Source organism: Ipomoea nil, unplaced genomic scaffold (assembly GCF_001879475.1).
Source record: "Ipomoea nil cultivar Tokyo-kokei standard unplaced genomic scaffold, Asagao_1.1 scaffold0188, whole genome shotgun sequence".
Taxonomy (NCBI): Eukaryota; Viridiplantae; Streptophyta; class Magnoliopsida; order Solanales; family Convolvulaceae; genus Ipomoea; species Ipomoea nil.
This window is the reverse complement of record NW_017616616.1, coordinates 1,788,131-1,810,134: the sequence shown is the minus strand read 5'-3', so window position 1 is coordinate 1,810,134 and position 22,004 is coordinate 1,788,131. Positions and strand designations below refer to the sequence as shown.

Sequence of the window (22,004 nt, the reverse complement as noted above, 5' to 3'; positions counted from 1 at the left end):
ATATTTACCAACTATTGTATAGTGCAATGACACAGAGAAAAACTTGTTGCCAAAATTGGTTTTAAGTAGGACAATATATAGTTGATAATTGCAGTGGCACCGATTAATGAATTATTGACTTATCAACTATCGTCCTACTTTACAGTCATATTAACAACTAATTTATCAACTAGTTTTGGTTTAACCATATGTTTCATCAACCAGTTGAGTAGTAACAATACACCGAGACTAATCCTATATATTCGTGCAAAGTATAATATATACCTCAAAGGGTGGGTGAGAATAATCTTGTTTGTGTTTGGTATAGTAGGATCTAAAATATAATGGTAGATTTTAAGATATATAACTGCATTCACATGCCTCAAACTCGAGATATTTGGTTAAATTGAAAGAGACCGAAGCTATCTAATCCACACACATGGCATGATAAAAGAAGATTTTAATTTTTCATTTGTATTTAAAGGGCCAATTATTGTGATTAGCCATAATCAATGGCGCCAATTAATCTAACCGGCCTCATCATTGTTAATTACCACTAAAAACGTTAGAGGACTTCAATTCATATCCTCTTTTTCCTTTGCCATATTGAACAAAACTTTTCACTAATGAGAGTGTAAGGAGAAAATTGAAAGTTATGATTTCACTGCTAGACTTCTGTGTTTTATAGTAAGTTAGTACCAATAATTCAAATCATTTGTTTAAAAAAATTGTTAAGGTAATTAACCCCTGGTTGGCTAATCAATTTACAAACAGCTGCCCTTAGGGTTGGGTTCAGCCTTTTGGAAGAATTTACAAACTGCTAAATAACTTGATTGATTAATTGACACGTAGCTAATAAATATAAAAATGTCACAAAACATAACATAAGTTAGTAAAGTTACTTCATACGAAGTAAGTTTTGGTGTTTTTTTTTTTTTTTTGTTTTTTTTTTGCCCAAAGGTATCCCTCCAACACAGTCAGAAGACTGATCCTCTGTCCAACTATCAGTACACTAAATGGTAGGGGACTGGCCAAATGGTTTGCTTCATTCACATGGGTGGAGATTGAACCCCCAACCTCATGCTTAAGGGACGAGGTAGTGAACCACCACGCCAACCAGGGACGGAGCCAGAAATTCGACTGAGGGGGGCGAAGAAGTAAGACAGATTCAGAAATTTTTTCTAGTAAAAACGAAACATTAAATACAAAAGATATGATTTAAAAATAAATAAATAAATTACCTAAGAATTTTTTTTTTATTTATAACCATTACCTAAGAAATATAGTTGTAAATATTATTAGATATGTGCGAAAAATAAAACACATCGAAAATTTATAAAAATGTTCATAACAAAATATAAAATATAATTAATTTGGTAAAATAATTTGAATAGAAAACACATATTAAATATTTAAAAAGTGACTTTGTTGAAGCTATAAGGGAAGAACTCAAAAATATGTAAAACTATATTAATGCAAAGATTTGAACCCAAGACCTTTCTCATTACCAACCACATGCCCTACCAACTAATCTAACTCCTTACTTGGTAATATTTACTAGTTTTTTATACTAATACTAAAACGTATACTATATATATAGATATATACATACAAAAATTATATATGGGGTGGGGGTGGGGTGAGGCGGGCAGGTGCCCCCTACCTCTCCTTTGGCTCCGTCCCTGACGCCAACTATGTTGGTTTTTGGTGTAAAACTTTAGTTACAGCCTATTTTATAAGAAAACAGATTTAAGAGATTGAGATTCAAACCTCGACATTTGGGAGAAGAGACCAAGATTCAAGCATCGATAGCGGTAGTATGGAATCATGTCCAAAGTGGACAGATCCTTTGAGCGCATCAACATTTTGTCATGTCTACTGAGCTATTCAATCACAAGTGATTTGTTACTCAGTTGATCGACTTTCAATCAACCTTAATTACAAATCTCAAAATAGTAAAAATTGTGAATTTGAAAAGATGAGTAGGTGAAAAAGGTAAAATATTGAAAGAAAGGGGGCCCAAGAGAAATTGTCGCAAATAGAAAAGTGACTTTACACTGTGGGGGTTGTTGTTTTGTGTGATTTCCGATATTAATTGTATGAGATTTCCTTGGACTAATCAAAAGGCGATGTAATTAAAATAAAAATAAAAATAAAAATATTTCAGATTTGATTTGACCTGTGACTGCCCAAAAGGATGCCATTAAGAATACAGAAAAGTGGGACTAATTATGGGTCAAAATCGTAATTATGTCCAAATACTTACCGTTCCTTCTTTCTACAATTCTACCCTCCCGTAATAACAACTTCCAACGGACTTTACCCAAACTACGATGCTCTTTCCCCGCCGTCCAATGGCGTTCTTACACGTGTCATCCAAGGGTGGTTTCAGGTGAAATTTTGCGTTTCATTCCCATCCCCGTGTAATTATTAAAGTAAAGAAGAGTTGAAATTAATGACAATTTACTTTATAATTTAATAATTTCTTTTTCAAAGAAAAACTTTTTAAAAAATCAAATTCAATTATTTTCAACTTATAACATTTTAAATATTTTTTTTTAAAAGATTAAAGAAATCTGTCATTAGTATTTAAGTGCTATAATCTCAGATCATGTTTAATAACATAGTTAGCTTAATAGTTAATTTTGTGCATTTGATCATTATTAAGTGTTTGACTTGGTTAAACAATCAATATAAGTGTTTGATTAATTTACTTTCTGTAACAACTTATTGCTCAAAAACGTTAAAATTCAAAAAAAAAACTACTCAAATCAGCTTTTTCGATCAATTTTTTGAAAAAAAAATCGCATATAATTAGCTATCAGCTAACAGCTAATCTATCAAACATCTTTCTACAATCAACTAATGCTATTAACTAGTCAAACTCACAAACTCAATTAGCTAACAACTATTTATCAAACATCCCCTAAACTAACAAGGTGTTGCTAAGAATTAAAGATGTGACATTTTAGTCAAAAAAGATAATGCTTCACCTATTTGGCCAAACCTTATGAATCTTTATTTTTAAAATTTTTGTGTGCTTCACCTATTTGGCCAAAGCTTATGAAGCTTTATTTTTAAAATTTTTGTGTGAATTACAAGTTGACTTGTACCCATTTTCATATTATTTTTTAATTCTTTTCAATTTAGGTGTATTACAAAGAATGGGAAAATTTTATAATTTTTTACAATTTAACACCATTAGCACTGTTAACACCTTTTTTAAATTAAAAAAAAAAAACATACAAACAAACAAAGTTACGTATAGTTAGTATTATATTAGTATATTACATTTTTTTAGATAGATAGAAATGGTAATATGATGACATGACATATTGATATCTTTTTTATTTATTAAAGTGAGAGTATTTCAAATGTGTAAATATCTTAATTAGTAGAGCGTAACATTATTTAGCAATATTATGTGCATTCTAAATATATTTCATGGTTGAATTCGAGAATAATTAAATAAAATGATATATTGCTCATTTCTATTTAGATATGAATTATAACCACAAGAAACGTTACAATCTAATAACTCCACCACATTGATTTTCTTGTTGATTATTACGCATAATACTAATATTTAATATTAACTCAATATTTAATATATAAAATATCTCAAAATTTAATTAATTGAAACTACTAGTATAAATAGTTATCTCAAAAACCTAATCTTCACCATTGTAGTGTAAAACATGTTCATCTTTACCTTTTTATTCAATCTCAAAAAAAATTTGCTTTTACTAAACTTTTTTTTTTTTTTTTTGGGGTTCTATTTCTTAACCAATGCTACCTAACTTATCTTCTTTCATCTACCCTAATCTTTATAGTGAAAGAGGCTCATGTTATATTTATCGTTTAGTTTTTAATTTTGGGTTTTGAAAATTGAATAATTTTACATTTTCACAAATTTTATGTTTAATTTATCTTTTTGCCTCAAAATTAATACTACAACTGTCTTAGTTTTACCTGTCATTTTACTATTCATTGTCAAACAAATATTTTTTATTTGCTTATTTTCTTTAGTATTTTTTAATTATTTAAAATAATTTTTTTTATATTTAATAGTATTTTTAATATAATTGAATTGCATTTGATATTCTCATAATATTTTATATTTTAATATAATATACTTAATAATATTACATAAAGATGAATCGTAAATAATTGTAGTCAAAACTAGTTAATTAAATCAAACACATATAACTTGATTTAGAGAACAATTCATTATAATTTTACCTAGACAATACTCCCAAGAGATGCAAGGCGTTGACCAATAATAATAATAATAATAATAATAATAATAATAATAAAAGAAGCTAAGTTGCCATGGTAGCCAAGAAAAAAAGGATTAAAATTATGATTTGGCATATTGTGTGACTCGTTACTTGATCTTTACATGTAACACACACGTGCACGTACACACACACATAAATATATATTTGGTGACATTTTTATAGTTATTAACGATTTTACTACACAAACTTTAACACTAAAATATGCAATTCTCAGAATTTTACATGTTTGCACATTTAGTATTAACATTTTCCATACTTAGTATTAAAAGATTGCACTTGCAAAAAAATGTAAAAGTGCATTACACTTAGGGTTTCGATTTTAGAGCTTATGACTGAGTTTTTGGCTTTATTTGATTTAGTTGTTCACTTGTTACTGCTTAAGGTCTAACACATACAATTTATATTTAAAATTTAGCTTTTTCATTGATTTTATAAAATTTATCAGGTATTTAGTGGTTTTTCTTATTTTTTCACATCCTAGCATTTTTTAGAGCATCCATAATAGTGGAGTTTTTTTGTGGTTTTTATAGAGTTTTTGTAAGTGTGATTAGGAAAGAGAAAACGGGAGGGAAGAGAAAAAAATAAAACAAATATGATTTAAAAAAGAGCAAATGTCAAAGTGCGCTTGTGGAAGCCACGCGGCTGGGCCATTTTTTTTAGTGGGTCCCACAATTCTGTAAAAATTCCTCTATGACATAAAAATTCCAATTTTCTCTCTCCTCCATCTCACCTTGTACCGTTTCAAAATCCACAAAAAAATCTTTGATATGAATGTTCTTGGGATCCTAGCATTCTCCTTAATATTACAAATTTAAAAAGGCCCACTAAATTTAAAAAGTTGAATAGTTAAAACATTTTTATTGGTGAAAAACATTCTCGTGCGGTTGTGCGGGTGATTAATGTTCGTGAGTTTTGTACTTAATGTGTGTGCGTTTTGTGCTTAAGGTGCGTAAGGTTTATGCTTAATGTGCGTGAGTGTGTAATACTTAATGTGCGTGAGTTTTGTTCTTAAGGTGCGTGAGTCTTGTGCCTAAGGTGCGTGAGTTGTGTGCTTAATGTGCGTGAGTGTGTACTTAATGTTAGTTGTTGTTGAAATTTTAAAGTGCATGAGTTTTGTGCTTAATGTGCGTGAGTTTTGTGCTTAAGATGCGTGAGTTTTGTGCTTAAGGTGCGTGAGTCTTGTGCTTAAGGTGCCTGAGTTTTGTACTTAATGTGCGTGAGTGTGTACTTAATGTGAGTTGTTGTTAAAACTTAAGGTGCGTGAAGGTTGTGCTTAAGACGTGTGAGTTTTGTGCTTAATGTGCGTGGGTTTGTGCTCTGAATGTATTTTGTTTGTCTTTAATGTGCGTATGTTGTGTACTTAAAGTGCGCCAGTGTAATGCTTAATTGTGAATATGATGTTAAAAAATTATGAATATATAGCTTTATAATTATAAACATATAGTTCAATAATTATGAACATAGAGTTCTGTAATTGTTAATGTAGAGTTCAATAATTATGAATATGAAGTTAAAAAATTATGAATATATAACTTTATAATTATGAACATATAGTTTAGTAATTATGAACATAGAATCGTGTCCACCTTGCAAGGTGGAAACGGTTCCACAACATAACGCTTCAAATTATGCTGTGGACTCGAGTTCTCCTTGCAAGGTGGACGTCGGTTATATTCACAATTTTTGAACTTTATATTCACAATTTTTTAACTCTATATTTGCAATTTTTGAACTAAATAATCACAATTTTAGATCTCAATATACAAAATTACATAACTCAATATTCACAATTGCAGAACTTTATATTCAACAATTTTTGAATTCTATATTCACAATTTTAGAACTGAATATTCACAATTTAAGATCTCAATATACAAAATTACATAACTCAATATTCACAATTGCAGAACTCTATATTCACAATTACAGAACTCTATATTCATAACTTCGTAACTCTATATTCACAATTATAGAACTGAATATTCACTCGCTGAATTGTTTTTAATAATAATTTGTTTTTAAAAAATCATTAGTTGCGGAAACGATACCGTTAGCGACATCGTTATTTTCACACGTGCAAACTGTGTCGTTTTGAACCTGGGTCCACCTAGTCCAGGGCATAACTATCCATGAATGGTTGTGTGGGTAAGTGTGAGCAAAATAAACTCCGCATTATATTATATTCCATTACGAGGGGCGCCCAATTATGGAGAAATCTAACATACCTTCCCCACCAATCCGCCATGAATGTGAATTGGACACCCTAATTCCATGCATGCGTGTCACTATATACAATGATAACCCATGTATTGTAAGTGTATACATCGTACATATGTATTTAGTTACCGTAATAAATCGGGAGTGACTATATTCACTATCGACCTACATATATATTTTCACTCATTACGTACTTGTATTCATAACATGTGATTACTATACTTTTCCAAAATTCACCCTTTCTTTAATTTACCGAATACATATATGTATGGATTTCACTATCTTTTTGCTTATTTACAAATATATCAAGCACTTTGTGTTTAGATAACATCTATGTGGCTATATTAATGGAAAGATCACAGTATTAAATCTCAACAGATACTACCTTGCAATAAAGTCAATGACATTAAAAAAAAAGGGAAAATGACACTTCTTCCCCCTGTATTGTTTACATATAGCATATTTTCCCCCTGTGTTGTTTATGTAACCACTTTATTCCCCTTAATTGTTTTTGAAGTGACTATTTTCCCCCCTCTCCGTTAAATAAGTGTTAGGGTTGTTAAATATGAGGGTAAAAATGACATTTCACTTATTATTATTATTATTATTATTATTATTATTATTATTATTATTATTATTATTATTATTATGTGCTTAAATCATTTTTTTTTATGATAGTGCTTATTTTCTCTCTCTCATCTTACTTATTTTATTTATAATTTATTAATTAATTTAACTCTTTTTTAGTTACTTCGTTAATTTTTTAAATTGTTAAATTAATTTTTTTTTGTGTTTAATAATATTTTTAATAAATTTAAAAAAAAAGTTAAATTATACGGAGTATTAATTTAAAGAAATGTTAACATAGTTTATTATATTTTAATAATAATAATAATAATAATAATAATAATAATAATAATAATAATAATAATAATAATAATAATAATAATAATAATAATAAGTGAAATGTCATTTTTACCCTCATATTTAACAGCCCTAACACTTATTTAACGGAGAGGGAGGAAAATAGTCACTTCAAAAACAATTGAGGGGGATAAAGTGGTTACATAAACAACACAGGGGGGAAATATGCTATATGTAAACAACACAGGGGGAAAAAGTGTCATTTTCCCCTTAAAAAAACACACATATAGTTAATTCCAACAATGGTCCTCTGACTATATTGATTTTCCAAAATTAGTTATCGACTTTTAATTTGGACACTTTACGTCACTTGACTTTCAATTTCTTTCCAATTGAGGTCCTTTCGTAAGTATACAGTAAATTGGACTTTAAATGAAAAGGTAAAGTAGTCATTTCATCTATGCGCGACTTCGGGCATCAGATTCACTTAATTGCTTAATCGCTAAATCAACTCGAAAAATAAAATTCTATTAGTGATTAAGCAATTAAGTGAATCTGATGTCCGAAGTCGCGTATACAATGAAGAAATGCGAAGATTTATACATTAGGTAGGTGAAATGACTACTTTACCATTTTATTTAAAGTCCACTTTACCATAATCTGACGATAGGATCTCAATTCGAAAGAAATTGAAAGTCAAGGGACGTAAAATGTCCAAATTAAAAGTTGGGGATTAATTTTGAAAAATCAATATAGGGCAAATTATGTCCTGGAAACGTGTTCACCATGAATGGTGGACACGGGGCCAAACGGTGCCGTTTTTACGTAAAAATAAAAAATAAAAAATTCGCTAATGTGGTTTTAACGGCGCGCGTTTGGTCAGATTATGAATTTTTTGTTATGAGATTATGAATGTACTGTAAATTCATAATCTCATAACAGAAAATTCATAATCGCATAAAAGAAAAACATTTAATAAATTATGAATTTTCTGTTATGAGATTATGAATTTACTGTAAATTCATAATCTCATAACAAAAAATTCATAATCTCATAACAGAAAATTCATAATCTCATAACAGAAAATTCATAATCTATGAATGTTGAAGAAGCTTGCGCTACAGAGGAGCAGCCATGGTTTCAGACGGGAATGTGTTGGCATGGTTCCAAAGTAAATGTGCAGGCATGGATTCATAATTAATGAATGTCCGAAATCATTGCTCACCTCAAATTAAAGTGAAACTGCGAAATGTGAAAATGAAGAAGAAAAGTCATGCGATTAATTAAGGAAAAAAAAAAAGATAACGGTGTACTAACACCGTTGGGACCGTGTTCAGCATGGATGGTGAACACGGTTCCATGGCATAACGATTTATCAATATAATCGGAAGACCATTACTAGAATTAACTCTATAAAATTAATACTTGAATTATGGGTTTGAAAGGTGTGGATAATGATTCACATACATGAAGATAAGAGGATCAACTTTTCGTGACATGCTCTTACTTGAACTCGTCACACAAATTCTTTTTACAAATAAGATTTTTTTTTTATTGATTAATGAGCTATTACACAAAATTGAAATTTATTATATAAAAATATAAAAAAATAAAAAGAAATAAATAAACAAAAGAAGGGCATGAAGATTAGATGAGGAGGAAGGGTCCCTCAAAATCTTGAAAGATGGTCCTCTCCCTTTTCCTTTTCGTCCTAATAAATTAGGGTTTCACGTGTGTTTGTCAACCTCGGTTTGTCGGTCAGACAAGCATTCCACAAGTCAAACACCCACAACAACATTAATCAACACAACTCCCCATTTTCTTTTTTTTTTTTTTTAATAAAAAAATTATAAACCCCTCAATTTCATGAATTCATACTCCACTACCTTATATATTATTGAAAATTCTGTACCACAAATTATAAATAAATAGAATAAAGAAACAAAATTAAAGAAAACAAGAAAATAGGACTACTTGGACCTACTCCACTCCCCCAACAGACCACCGGGCCCCGCTTCCTCTCTCTCTCTCTCTCTCTCTCTGCATTTTTCACAATTTTTAAATTTTTAATATTGGCTAATTACTTCAAATCTTGACTAATTAAAACTTAGGTCATGGTTAAATATATCATTTGAATAAAATTTTCAAATATTTTTATGTTATTTTTTCAAATTATTATTAAAAGAACAAGAAACACCCGAAACAACTACCCATAAATATTAATGTCGTATAAGAATTCATCTGGTCTGCTTATTTGAATAGCACTAAAAAATCGCCTCAATCACGTCAATCTCACTAGGGGGTTCCGACATAGTACGCCAACAATTATCATATTGTCAAGTCATGTTAGCGAGACGATCAACCACTTTTCTTTGAATCAAACTAATAATTTATTTAAAATACACCAGATTTCTTTTAATATTTATAATTTTTGAAAATTATTCATTCAATTAGTTACAACTTACAATCTGCATTTAACGAGATTAGACTAATTTAGTTGAATTCCAGAAGATAAGTCACAATATTAATTTAGAAAGATAAATACAATTTTATGATTTACATAAAAGTTCAAAAATAATCCGTAATAAATTTGAGTTGGAATTTTACAATACAAAAACTATATAGGTGGGGTTATCTCTCTGTGCATTAATAATGATTGTTTATTATCTATTCACAGATTGGATAGAATCTCTATAAAGACTCTTTCTGCTTCTTTCAATCCTAAAGCCTTTTGTTCTCTCTCTCTCTTTCTCTCTCTAAAATTCTCTATTTCTACAGAGTTTTGTGTGTCCTTTTGAAGAGTACTTGTTTGCTCTGATTTTGTGTTCACATGAGAGATGGAGCTCGGGTTGAGCTTGGGTCTGGGCATCACCGCCGGGAATGAAAGGCTAGGACGGCAAGAAGACGGCGGCCAGGAGCCGGAGAAATCCCACCGGTCTAATGATTCCGACGAGGACGACGACGACGTTGAGGACTACGACCACGCCACTTCGTCGGAGGAGGAAGCCCACCGCAGCGCAGATCGACGCCTCGCCATTTTTGCTCCGCCGGTGCCGCTCGACCTCCTCCCTCCCGCTCCTGTTCAGAAGAAGAACGTTAGTTTTCCGGCGGCGGCGCGTGCGGCGGCGGCGGAGGAGGTGTCGTCGCCCAACAGCGTAGCGTCGTCGTTCAGGGCGATAGACTTTAGCATTTTCAAGAGGAACAGGAATGGTGCGGTGGTGGAGGACGGTGGTAGGGATCAGAGAACCGCCTCCGACGCCGCCGGAAACGGCGGCGCGGCGGAACCGGCGTCGAGGGCGAGCGACGAGGACGAGAACGGCGTCAACGCCCGGAAAAAGCTCCGGCTTTCCAAAGAACAGTCGGCTTATCTGGAAGAAAGCTTTAAAGAACACCACACTCTTAACCCTGTAAGTACACCCAAAAAGACAACCTTTTTAAAACTTTAAAAAAAAAATGTTTTGTCGTTTTATTTTCCTCGATTTTATTTCCCATTTTCAAAAATTTATGATTCTGGAAATCCACAGAAGCAAAAACACGCGCTCGCAAAGCAGCTGAATCTCCGGCCGAGGCAAGTCGAAGTCTGGTTCCAGAACCGCCGAGCAAGGTGAGTTTGAACTTCGAAGCTCCATTAATGGCGGATTTCCGATCTTCTTCATATTTGAAAAAATAGCTATAAAACTTGCAGGACAAAGCTAAAGCAAACGGAAGTCGACTGCGAATACCTGAAAAGATGCTGCGAAACGCTGAGAGAAGAGAACCGAAGACTCCATAAAGAATTGCAAGAACTCAGAGCTCTCAAATCTTCAAATCCATTTTACATGCATCTCCCCGCCACCACTCTCACCATGTGTCCGTCGTGCGAGAAGGTCGCCTCCACCTCCACCGCCCCGCCGCCGGCCACCGTCTCCGCCCCCGCACCCACCACCCCAACCACCGCTCCCGACTCCATCCCCAAGCCCATTCCCTTCCTCTCCAAACCCAGGTTTTTCCCGTTCACCGCCGCCCATAATCCCAGCCACCCCCACCAGTCTGCCGCCTCGTGAACACCGCCGGAGATTCAAGATCCGATGGGGTGTATGTATACCAACTACTACTAATCTTGGGTCTCTTCAGTTCGAATCTTCCGACGTTGTTTGATGTTTTCTTTTTTCTGGGATTGTTCTTGTGTCTTCACGGAGCAACTTTTTGGCTCGTAACATAATCTGAATCGAACGTAGGTGAAGAAGCTTAATCTTTTGTGTATGTAGTGATGATCAGTAAATCATGCATGGCTAGAAAACTAAGAAGCTAGGTAGCGTTACCATGTTTTTGTATGGGATTCATCAAATTTCTTGATTATCATTTGCTGCAAAAACCCAACTAAAGTTGAAAGAAAATCATAATTACAGCAAAGTTTTGCTTCTCAATCCCTCTTATTTATTCCCATTATCGTAATTAGGATGACTTAATGAATAATGACTCAGTAGACGAGATTAAATATCGATGTTTACAAGAGATCTGTCTATTTTATACATATAATTCCTACACTAATATTGTTATTAGGTAAACTTTGATCTTTTCTCTCAAATACTGTATAAATCATTGAGCTAAGCCGTACGAGCTACTTTCAATCATATCTTTATTCGTTGAAATCATGACAGATAAAAGAAGCGTGCTTCTTGGAAATTTCTTACTTCCACCCACCCACAATAAATGAAGTATACTCTCCACAAGACAAATTTCGTTTTTTTGTTAAAAGTTTTGATTAACTTGCAATCATATGTGATAAGGTTTTATTTAAAAAAAAAAAAAAAAAAGAGAGAGAGAAAATCTATCATCCTTACCTAAATGTATGTTTTGTGATCTTAGTCAATAAATAATCACAACAAAATAAATCAGCATGATTAGTCTAATTGACAAAAGACTAAAAAAAGATAGACGAGTTTATAATTGACTTAAATTAAAAAGGTTAATAGACTGTTACTACAGAAAGTTGAATTTGAAATCTTTATGTTTCTTAACTAACTGTGGGATCAATTTTGATTGATTGGAGTTGTGTCAACCTCAAGTTAAGGTTGTTCCGACAAGGGAATTAGAGTATTTTAATACCCAATTAAGGTATTATGATAAAGTGGTTTTAGGGGAAATTGCAAGGGGGAGTAAACATAGTGGGATTTCACCAAGTATGGACAAAGGAAGATGAGTTTGACTTTGTGTCTGGAGTAAATGAAATGAACTTGAGCGTGCAGGAGTGGGGGTGAGGGTGGGGGGTGAGAGAGGGGGGTGGGGGTGAAGAAATGAAGATGGAGATGATGAATGTTGTCTGGAAAAGTGAGGTGGGCTTTAAGAGCACCCAATTATGAGTACACACGAGCCAAGTACATTCTCCATTATTGTTTCCTAACGTTTCTGCCCCCCCTCTCTCCTCTGCTGCATGTTGCTTCGCACGTGACTACCCCCCCCCCCGCCCCCTTCCACACCCACTACTTCATTACAGCTTTTGACAATTACCTACCACACACCCCAATACCTACGTACAGTATATATATATACATACAAATGCATACATGTGTATGTATAGTGTTGGCTTGCGAATCATTATTGTGTGGATCATATTGTAAAATAATGTACATTCAGTACAAAAATAATGTACATTATATTCAGGGGATGCACATTATTTTTATTCTGAGTATACATTATATTGTATAATGTACATTCAATATAAAAATAATATACATTTAGTATATTAAAAATGTATTTTTTGTCATATTTCACATAACATTGTGTGGACCATAATGTACACAATAATTTGCTAACAAATGCCTTGTCGACCACAATGAGGTAAACAGTAAACGAGTTCAGGTTGTTTTAAAATAATATGATAAATCAGTCTAAGTTACCTTAAATCATGAGAGTCAAACTTGAAACTTCATGGTTAGATGCTGAGAGTCTGACCAACTTAGTTGGGGTTAAACCCAACGGGTTTTATTGTATTGTTGTGAATCATAATGAATAATGAAGTTAGATTATGTTGTTTAGTACGGAGTATTTGTGAAGAATAGTTATAGATTTATACCATTAGACTAAATGATATGGGGGGGCTTATAATATGTGATATTGTTGTGAGTGAAGGGGAAAGACAATAAAACCCCCAATCAATGGATCCAGGTGTGTAGGTGAGGTGGGGTCAGAAGAGGAAAAACACAATGAATACATGTTGCCCCTTTGTATACTAACATACTCATTGTCCCACATATCATTGTGTATGGTCAACCTCACCTCATTATGCAGCAAAAGAAACCACCCCAGAACGGTCGCTTTCATCTTTTTATTTCCTAATTTTATTTCTTATATTATACTCCGTATATGTTTTAACTCCAAAATAGTTATAGTTTTTGAAAAATTTTTACAAGTCTAACTAAAAAAGATGAGAAGGATAAAAGAAAATAAATCGGAAAAGGAATATATATATATATATATATATATATATATATTTATATTAACACGCCCCATGCACAACAAAGAGTTTTTTTGCTTTTTTGGTGAGCCATATTTTTTCTGCAAAAATTAAAGATCTCTTGCATCAACTCATTTTTTTTCTCTCTTCTCTCATTCTCTCCTCCACATAAGGATTAGCTCTGCAAAAATCAATGACAGTTCCTTATTGGAGATGCTCTAAGGATTATTACTGCTTTTCTCAAGAGACAGGTAAAAAATATATAACATATTATACTAGGTACCATCGGTGCTGATGTTAATAATATCAATACACGTCTTGAAAGAAGTTGTTAAGTGGTAGAACATAATTATTATATTAAAATGTCACGAGTCAAATTTTTATCAATATCATCTTAGTCGAACTCTACACACAATATCATCCTAATGAGTTAATACTCAAAATCGTCCTCGACTATAGTGGTTTTTCTCAATTTCGTCCTAAACGACTTTGGTGACCTAATATCGTCCCAGACTTTTGTGTTTCGCTCAATTTAGTCCCAGACTTTTGTGTTTTTGCTCAATTTAGTCCCTCATTTGTTATTCTGTCCATTTGGTGTTAAATAAATAGGCAATTCAGTAATTTTAATATTGGCATCTCTTTACTCATAGACATGTGAACTGCGAAATCTTTTTTTTTTTTTTTTTTTTTTTTTTTTACGAATTACTCCCAGAATTACTCTTAAAACTGCGAATATAAAATTTGATTTGCAGGTCCGGGAGTAATTCTGGGTGTAATTCGTACAAGAAAGAGGAATTTCGCACTTCACAAGTTGAAAGTAAAGAGAGATCAATATTGACATTACTCAATTGTCCCTTTATTTAACACCAATTTGACGGAATAACAAATGGAGGACTAAATTGAGCGAAACAGAAAAGTCTGGGACGATATTAGGTCACCAAAGTCGTTTAGGACGATACACAGTCCCTTATTGGAGATGCTCTAAGGATCATTACTGCTTTTCTCAAGAGACAGGTAAAAAATATATAACATATTATACTAGGTACCATCGGTGCTGATATTAATAATATTAATACACGTCTTGAAAGAAGTTGTTAAGTAGTAGAACATAATTATTATATTAAAATGTCACGAGTCAAATTTTTATCAATATCATCTTAGTCAAACTCTACACACAATATCATCCTAATTTAAGAATTTACCCAATATAGATTTTCAGAACAATTTGTTACACCTGTGTAGTATTAGGTAAAGCACCACACCATAAAGTTAATATATAATCTTTTAATTATTTAATCTATGAGACACATATTAGATGACCCTTGGACAGTGCAAACTACTTGAAGGGTACTTTTCAGTGATGAACTTCTGGATTGTTGTCCCTTGTAAAGTGGGTGAAGTAGTTTGGCCCATACCATATCCAATAATTAAAAATATATATAATAATAACATTTAAATAATAAGGAAAAGAAAAAGAAAATTCCAGACAAAATTAAAGAACCCTCCAAACAACAAAACATCATCTTCGTATTTTAGGATAAACTTTGAAGATGACAAAGATCACAACACATGTGGAGAGTTTGACGATTATAATAAACAACCGACCATGGCCCCATCCCCTCCTACTTTTTTAGTTTTCTTGAACATAAAATGACAAATAAACTTTGCTCTTCTCATCCTACTCGACAAAAACCCCCAAGAATGTGATGTGGATTGGAGGCAATTAGCAAGTCATTCAAGAATTGTTGTTGATTGGTGGAAAAGGGTTACAAGCAATGCCCTATTTTTATTATTAAGAGTTAATATTGGGTTTAATCATCGATTTTAGTGACGTTTTCTAATTGTCGTTAACAAATAAGTTGTTTATATTTTAGTCTTAATGTTACTGATTGTACGCAACTTAGTTCGTCTACTGAAATTTTGTTCAAATACATATGAAATTAGTCATCTTCAATAATCTTAAACCCTTCGAGTTTCGTTAGGGGACGAATTCAATATTCCTTCTCATGTCTTTGTTTTGACAAGAAAGATGTGATATCTGAGATTTGAGATTTAGGGTTTCACACTAAAGAAGTTTTCTTATATTGTCGATCTTGGTCCATTGTATTTTGGTCTTGACTTTAGTTGTTTTAAATTTAATCTTTCAACTATATATAATTTTGTTCGAAATGATTTATACTCATCAAGCTTAAATACATATCTTCGCCCTCAAACCCCAAGATTCATTAGGGGAAATTGTTTAGTCTCCTTCCATCTTGGCAAAAAAATTTGATTTTAGGAATATGAACTCGCAGCTCGAAAATAAAGAATTTTTTCTTTAAGTTTAGGACTAACAAGTAAAATTCTCTTCTAGAGATAACTACCACTAAACAGAATTATTGAAATACTAAAATTAGCACAATCTCTTAATTAAATTACTAGAGTCAAAATTAAAATATAATTAAATCTAAAAATATAACTAAAGTTGAGAAACAAAATTGATATTAATTCTAACAATTATATTTAGGACTTATATTAGGAAACTAAAACAAATTAATTAACCTAACTATAGGTGGTGGAATTTTCAACTGCCATTATTATATGCCATCCAATGATTTGTGCAATGCTAGGCTGGTCCTTCCCATCTCTTATTGCCTAAGCATCCTAGCAACACAAAATCAACTTGTGTACATATATGGTACGTAAATAATGATAAATCAATGTATATATTTATATATAATATATTACACAAGTCCTTTTCTAACTAGGAGACAAACACGATGACAATAATTATTATTTATTAATCAAACAATTTTCATTTTTGTTTGAATTGTGTCAAATAAAACTAATCAAAATTCGACTGAATCAATTTTATCATTAAGCGATTATGAAAGCAATATGGTAAAAAAAAAAGTTATTTTTTGTTTGAAACTCGACTGTATTAATTTTAACACTATGCGACACTAACGCAATATGAAAAAAGAAAGCTATTCTTCATATTGTGGTATATACTGGGTAAACTCAGTTACTATGTAATAGTCCACAAACTACACATGATGAGATAGACCAAAAGGATATTGACAAGAATCAAAAGATTGAGACAAGAATTAACCAACTTGATTAGCGTGAGGGATTGTGCACTCTTGTCCGATCCCTTAAGAAAAGTCAGGAGTTTGAACCCCCTTTTGTATGAAAAAAATTAATTTGATCAGCACTTTTCCCCTTAATAAAGGTGTCTGCTACAGTTAGGGTCTGCTAAGGATCAAAAGACTGAGACGAGAATTAGTTTTATTACAATAAAAATACCATCGTAATATGAAAAACGAAAAGTTATTTTGTTTAACGACATATCGTATACATACAAGGGTGCATTCATTGACCATCCAATGTTTAATAGGATTGTATTTTTGGTACTAGGGTTTGCAATGAGTAAATCCCACTCTTCCGTAATAGTTCGTAAATCACACATGACAAGTTCAACTGAAATAGTGTTCGTCAGAATTAAACTCATAATTTTTCGATACAAAAATCATATTTCGCCCACTTATATTCATAAATGATCCAAAAAATTGTCAAACATGTAGTCCAATAGAGAGGGTGCATTAAATTATTGCCATCTATCGAATTAGATTGTGGTTAAAATTCATATTCATTAATTAATCATTAAAATAAGACTTAATTGTATTTGAAATTAAAGGACCAGGACTATGTGGTCTAATGGTACCCGGATTGGACTTCCATTTGAAAGGTTGTGAGTTCAAGCCTTGTAACAGATATTACATTATAATAGAGCTAGTAACATTCAAAAAAATTATTTGAAATTAAAGGAATTTGTTACGATGAACATAAATTATAATCAATTTCCTAGGAGTTTACCATGACTATTCAAACACGATAATATGGGATATATGGACCACGTTACGACTTACGACTTTACCCTGCAATAATTACATCATCTTGGTTTTGAACCGGAATTTAAAACGTTTTTTAAATAAAAAAAATTAACAAATACGCATTTAACGAAATTGTTATAGAATTCTCCCAATATGCATGGTGTGGCATATTAATTTGGTAGGATTTTTTTGTTTTATTTTTTTTTTTAAGAAGAGAAAATGGGAAAAGTCTTCAGCCAAGTTAATTAGACAATTAATATGATAGCAATAAGGTTCCAAATTTGACCACACGTGAGAGCTGTCTATTGGATTTCTTAATTTAAACCGCCAAGCTATAAACAATCTAATCTGATTTACCTTCTTATTGTCCTTTGCTGGCTCGGCCCTTAAATGAACTTTATACCCATAGTATACTTTTAAATATTGATTACGAACATTCCAATAAATTAAACAAAAAATGGAAATGCGTGTTGTATTACAAGTATATAAATAATAGAGTTAATACTTAATATCTAAAATTGTCTTTGACTATAGTGATTTTTCTCAATTTCGTCCTGAACGACTTTGGTGACCTAATGTAGTCCCAGACTTTTGTATTTTTGCTCAATTTAATCATTTGTTTGTTATTCCGTTAAATTAGTGTTAAATAAATGAACAATTTAGTAATCTCAATATTGACCTCTCTTTACTTTCAACCCTACAAAGTGTGAAATCCATCTTTCTTTACAAATTACTCTCAGAATTATCCCAGACTTGCAAATTAAATTTTATATTCCCAGATTTTGGAGTAATTCTGGAAATAATTCGTAAAAGAAAGATGGAGTTCGCACTTTGCAGGTCTGAGGTAAAGAGATGCCAATATTGAAATTGCTGAATTGTCTCTCTATTTAACACCAAATCGACAGAATAACAAACGAATGATTAAATTGAACAAAAATATAAAATTCTAAGATTACATTAAATCACCAAAATCGTTTAGAACGAAATTAAAAAAAATCATTATAATTGATGATATTTTGGATATTAATTCATAAATAATTTGATAACTATGCACAGTTTGGTAACTGATGGTACTGGACTGAAAATACATTCCAATCCTTTTCTTCCATTTCAAGAAATATTCTCCCCAAATACCCATAGCTTAGAGAAGTAACATTTTGGAAAGTGGGAAAAATATGTCCAATTTATCCCCCCACTATTGGAAATGATTTTTTATAATTATATCTTTGTTGTCACCTTATCATCATCACTTTTTTATAGAAAATGAAAAGCCATAAATCTGCAGCCTTTAGATGAGGATAAGCTTAAGGTTGCATCACTCTTTTCTTTGTTTTAATAACATTTCATTTCATACATGTCACTACAATGATACCAAACTTATAAATCTTTTATTTAAAGTAATAATTCTAAAATTGCATCCTTACTTTTTAAAATTTTTTGATGTGATTTAAGAGCGATTTTAATTCGATAAATTAAGTATTCGAGTATAGTCTGTATTGACGTAGTACATAATATTCTTTTCGTTAATGTTTAAAGGGAAAAATTATAGTTTCAATGAATATTTGTTTCAGATATGAATACATATTGCATTATACACACATACTTGCAAATTTGACACCATCAGCCTCGTGGGTCCTAATTTTTTTAAAAAACCAAGTTAAATGTAATTATTATTATTATTTCCAAACTTTACCTTTATGACCCCATGCGAATATAGATATATTTACATGATTATACTAAATACAATCATGATTGCAAAAAGCACGCCTAAGCAGCGCTCGACCACGTCGAGGAACGCCGAAATCGGCCACCTCTGCGGTCGGGCACCTAAGCGGCTGAAACCCCCCCCCCCCCCCTCCTTTTGACAAATAACACCCTAAAAAATTAAAAATAAAATTAAAAAAATTAAAAAATCAGGCGCCTAACGTCTTTTTAAACACGAAATGGAACGCAGTGGGATGATGACACCATAGGAGTTGTTAAGATGGTGTTGTATAGTGTGTATGCATGGGGTCCATATATATAGTATGGTGGGCATCTTCAATTCCACACGCAAGTAGTAATGATTTGGGAATTGATCGAAGGGTGGCATTTATTTTAGGGGTTGAAAAAAATAAATAAATTGGGAAATGAAAAAAATAAATAAATTGGGAAATGAAAAAAATAATAATGTAAGTGATATTTGACCATAACACACATTTTCAAACCTCATTCTTAACTGTTGAATCCTGCGAGAAAAAGAATGATTCAAGACATGAATTTTGAGGTTTCAACCAACCTTAGCTAAAACCATATCATCAATCTTGTTTAGATTTGGTGGCAGTTGGCACACATCATTACAATTAATTGCACCTATCAATCTATCATTACTTTTTTTTTTTTTTTTTTGAAAACAATCTATTATTATTATTATTATTATTATTATTATTATTATTATTATTATTATTATTATCTTCCAATTATCAATGTAGTCCATAATTTTCAATTTCAACCAATTTGATCATCGAATTTTTTAAAATTTCATCAATTAAACCCTTTCAGGGACCAAATTTACAAAATTTAAAAAATATAAAAATCGCAATTTTAGTTGTTGTCTCGCTGAAAGGGATTAATTGACAAAATTTAACAATTCGATGATCAAATTGGTTGAAATTGAAAATTATGGACTGAAGTTGGGAAACAATTTGATGGATCAAAATATTGATTATCTCTAATATCTAAATTAGAAATGTTTGCATTTTTTTTTCTTCCCTAAGATATATTATGATTTGGCTAAAATGTTCATTTCACAAACAATTGAACGACGGAAAAATATACTTCACTGACAATTGAAAGATGAAAAGTACTATTAAACACACACAAAAAAATATATTTAAAAATTATAAGTAAATACTAATGAAAACAAGCAAATAAGAAAGGGTTGGTTTGACCAATAAATAATTAGGATAGATAAAATTGGACAGGTTAAATAATATTTTTGTATTATTTATGGACGAAAAGTGTCATTGTGAATAATAATAATATTATTATTATGGAAGAAAAGTTGGGGTTGAATAAGTATTTCGATAGGCAAAATTAGTTTGGATGGGTGATTAAACTTGTATCTTGTGACATCAGTCACAAATTACAACTTTTAATTTGTCAATCTTAGTGGGAGAGAGGCATGGCATCATGACACAACTAGAATGAGTCAAAATTTAACTACGTAATGTGAAAAAAGAAGAGATTAAACAAAAACTAAAACCAAAAGCAAGGCAACTACTTTGATTTCACTTGTTTGATTTGAGTTATATGAAGATTATACAATATAAGGGTTTTTTTTTTTTAAATGTTGTATTTATCTTTTTGGCGATTTTGATCGTATCAATTGGATCGAGAAAATAAGAAGAAAAAAGAAAAAGAAAAAGAATGTTACACAGCTGACCTGGAGATTTAAAGCTGCTTTATTCTCAAAATTAAGAATTGAACACTTGACTTTTTGTTAAGGATGGATGAGACCCTTCCACTCAACCACACCTTCCAGGTTATTGCCGCATTTGAATTAACATTTATTACAAAAGGTATGAACCCGTGATTAGAAAATAATAAAATATTTGGCATGCGGCCGTCGATTCTGATCGCAATTTTCCGTTGAAGGGTCAAATGAAGATCATAGGAAGGATCAAAAAAATCATAGTTGTGCAAAAAGATATGATTTTTCACATGTCAATGAGAAAAGAAAGAGATGCCTTGTGAACGAAGGAATTTGAAATTCTTGAATGTTGTCTTTATCCTAACACTGTTACGTTTGTCTGTTTGTGGTCATCCAACGATGTAGCTTTTGGGTTGACTAACTTCAACCAAATCTCACTAGGAAAAGGGCCAATTACAATGGCGTAAATTTTTATCCATGTATAAAATTTTATAGAATTTTTTAATCTATGATTGGTACAGATATTTTTGTACCCGGTAAAATTTTATGAGTTCGAACCTCAACAACAGCAGGGTAAGGATTATGTCTAAGTGGACAGATCATTGAGTTACCGTGATTTACATTCTCCTAAATACTCTTTTGGCAGGAATAAGACACCGTAAAAATTTTCAAAAATTTTAAAATATTTATAATGCGGTAAGTATACTTTATAGAGTACTATAAAGTAGATCAAGTAATTAAAGACCGTATTATTTTATTTTTATTGGTGGAGATTAAAGACCGTATTATACAACTTCATTGAATATAAAATAACATTACACGTGACACCATAAAAATTCCCTGTATATAAATGCATTGTGAAAAGTAATGTGAGCTTGACAAGGAAGCAATTTCTTAAAACATGAAAAATATAAAATTAAAAA

At 31.6% G+C, this 22,004-nt stretch overlaps 1 protein-coding gene across 1 annotated transcript; it reads left to right on the top strand.

Moving 5' to 3' along the window:
- The first annotated feature begins 10,080 nt into the window (after window positions 1-10,080).
- LOC109181672 (homeobox-leucine zipper protein HOX11-like) lies at window positions 10,081-11,753 on the top strand. The gene is made up of 3 exons (XM_019331553.1): window positions 10,081-10,768; window positions 10,886-10,965; window positions 11,047-11,753. The coding sequence occupies exons 1-3, from the start codon at window positions 10,199-10,201 to the stop codon at window positions 11,402-11,404; spliced, it is 1,008 nt and encodes a 335-aa protein (XP_019187098.1). The 5' UTR covers window positions 10,081-10,198; the 3' UTR covers window positions 11,405-11,753.
- The last annotated feature ends 10,251 nt before the right edge of the window (window positions 11,754-22,004 follow it).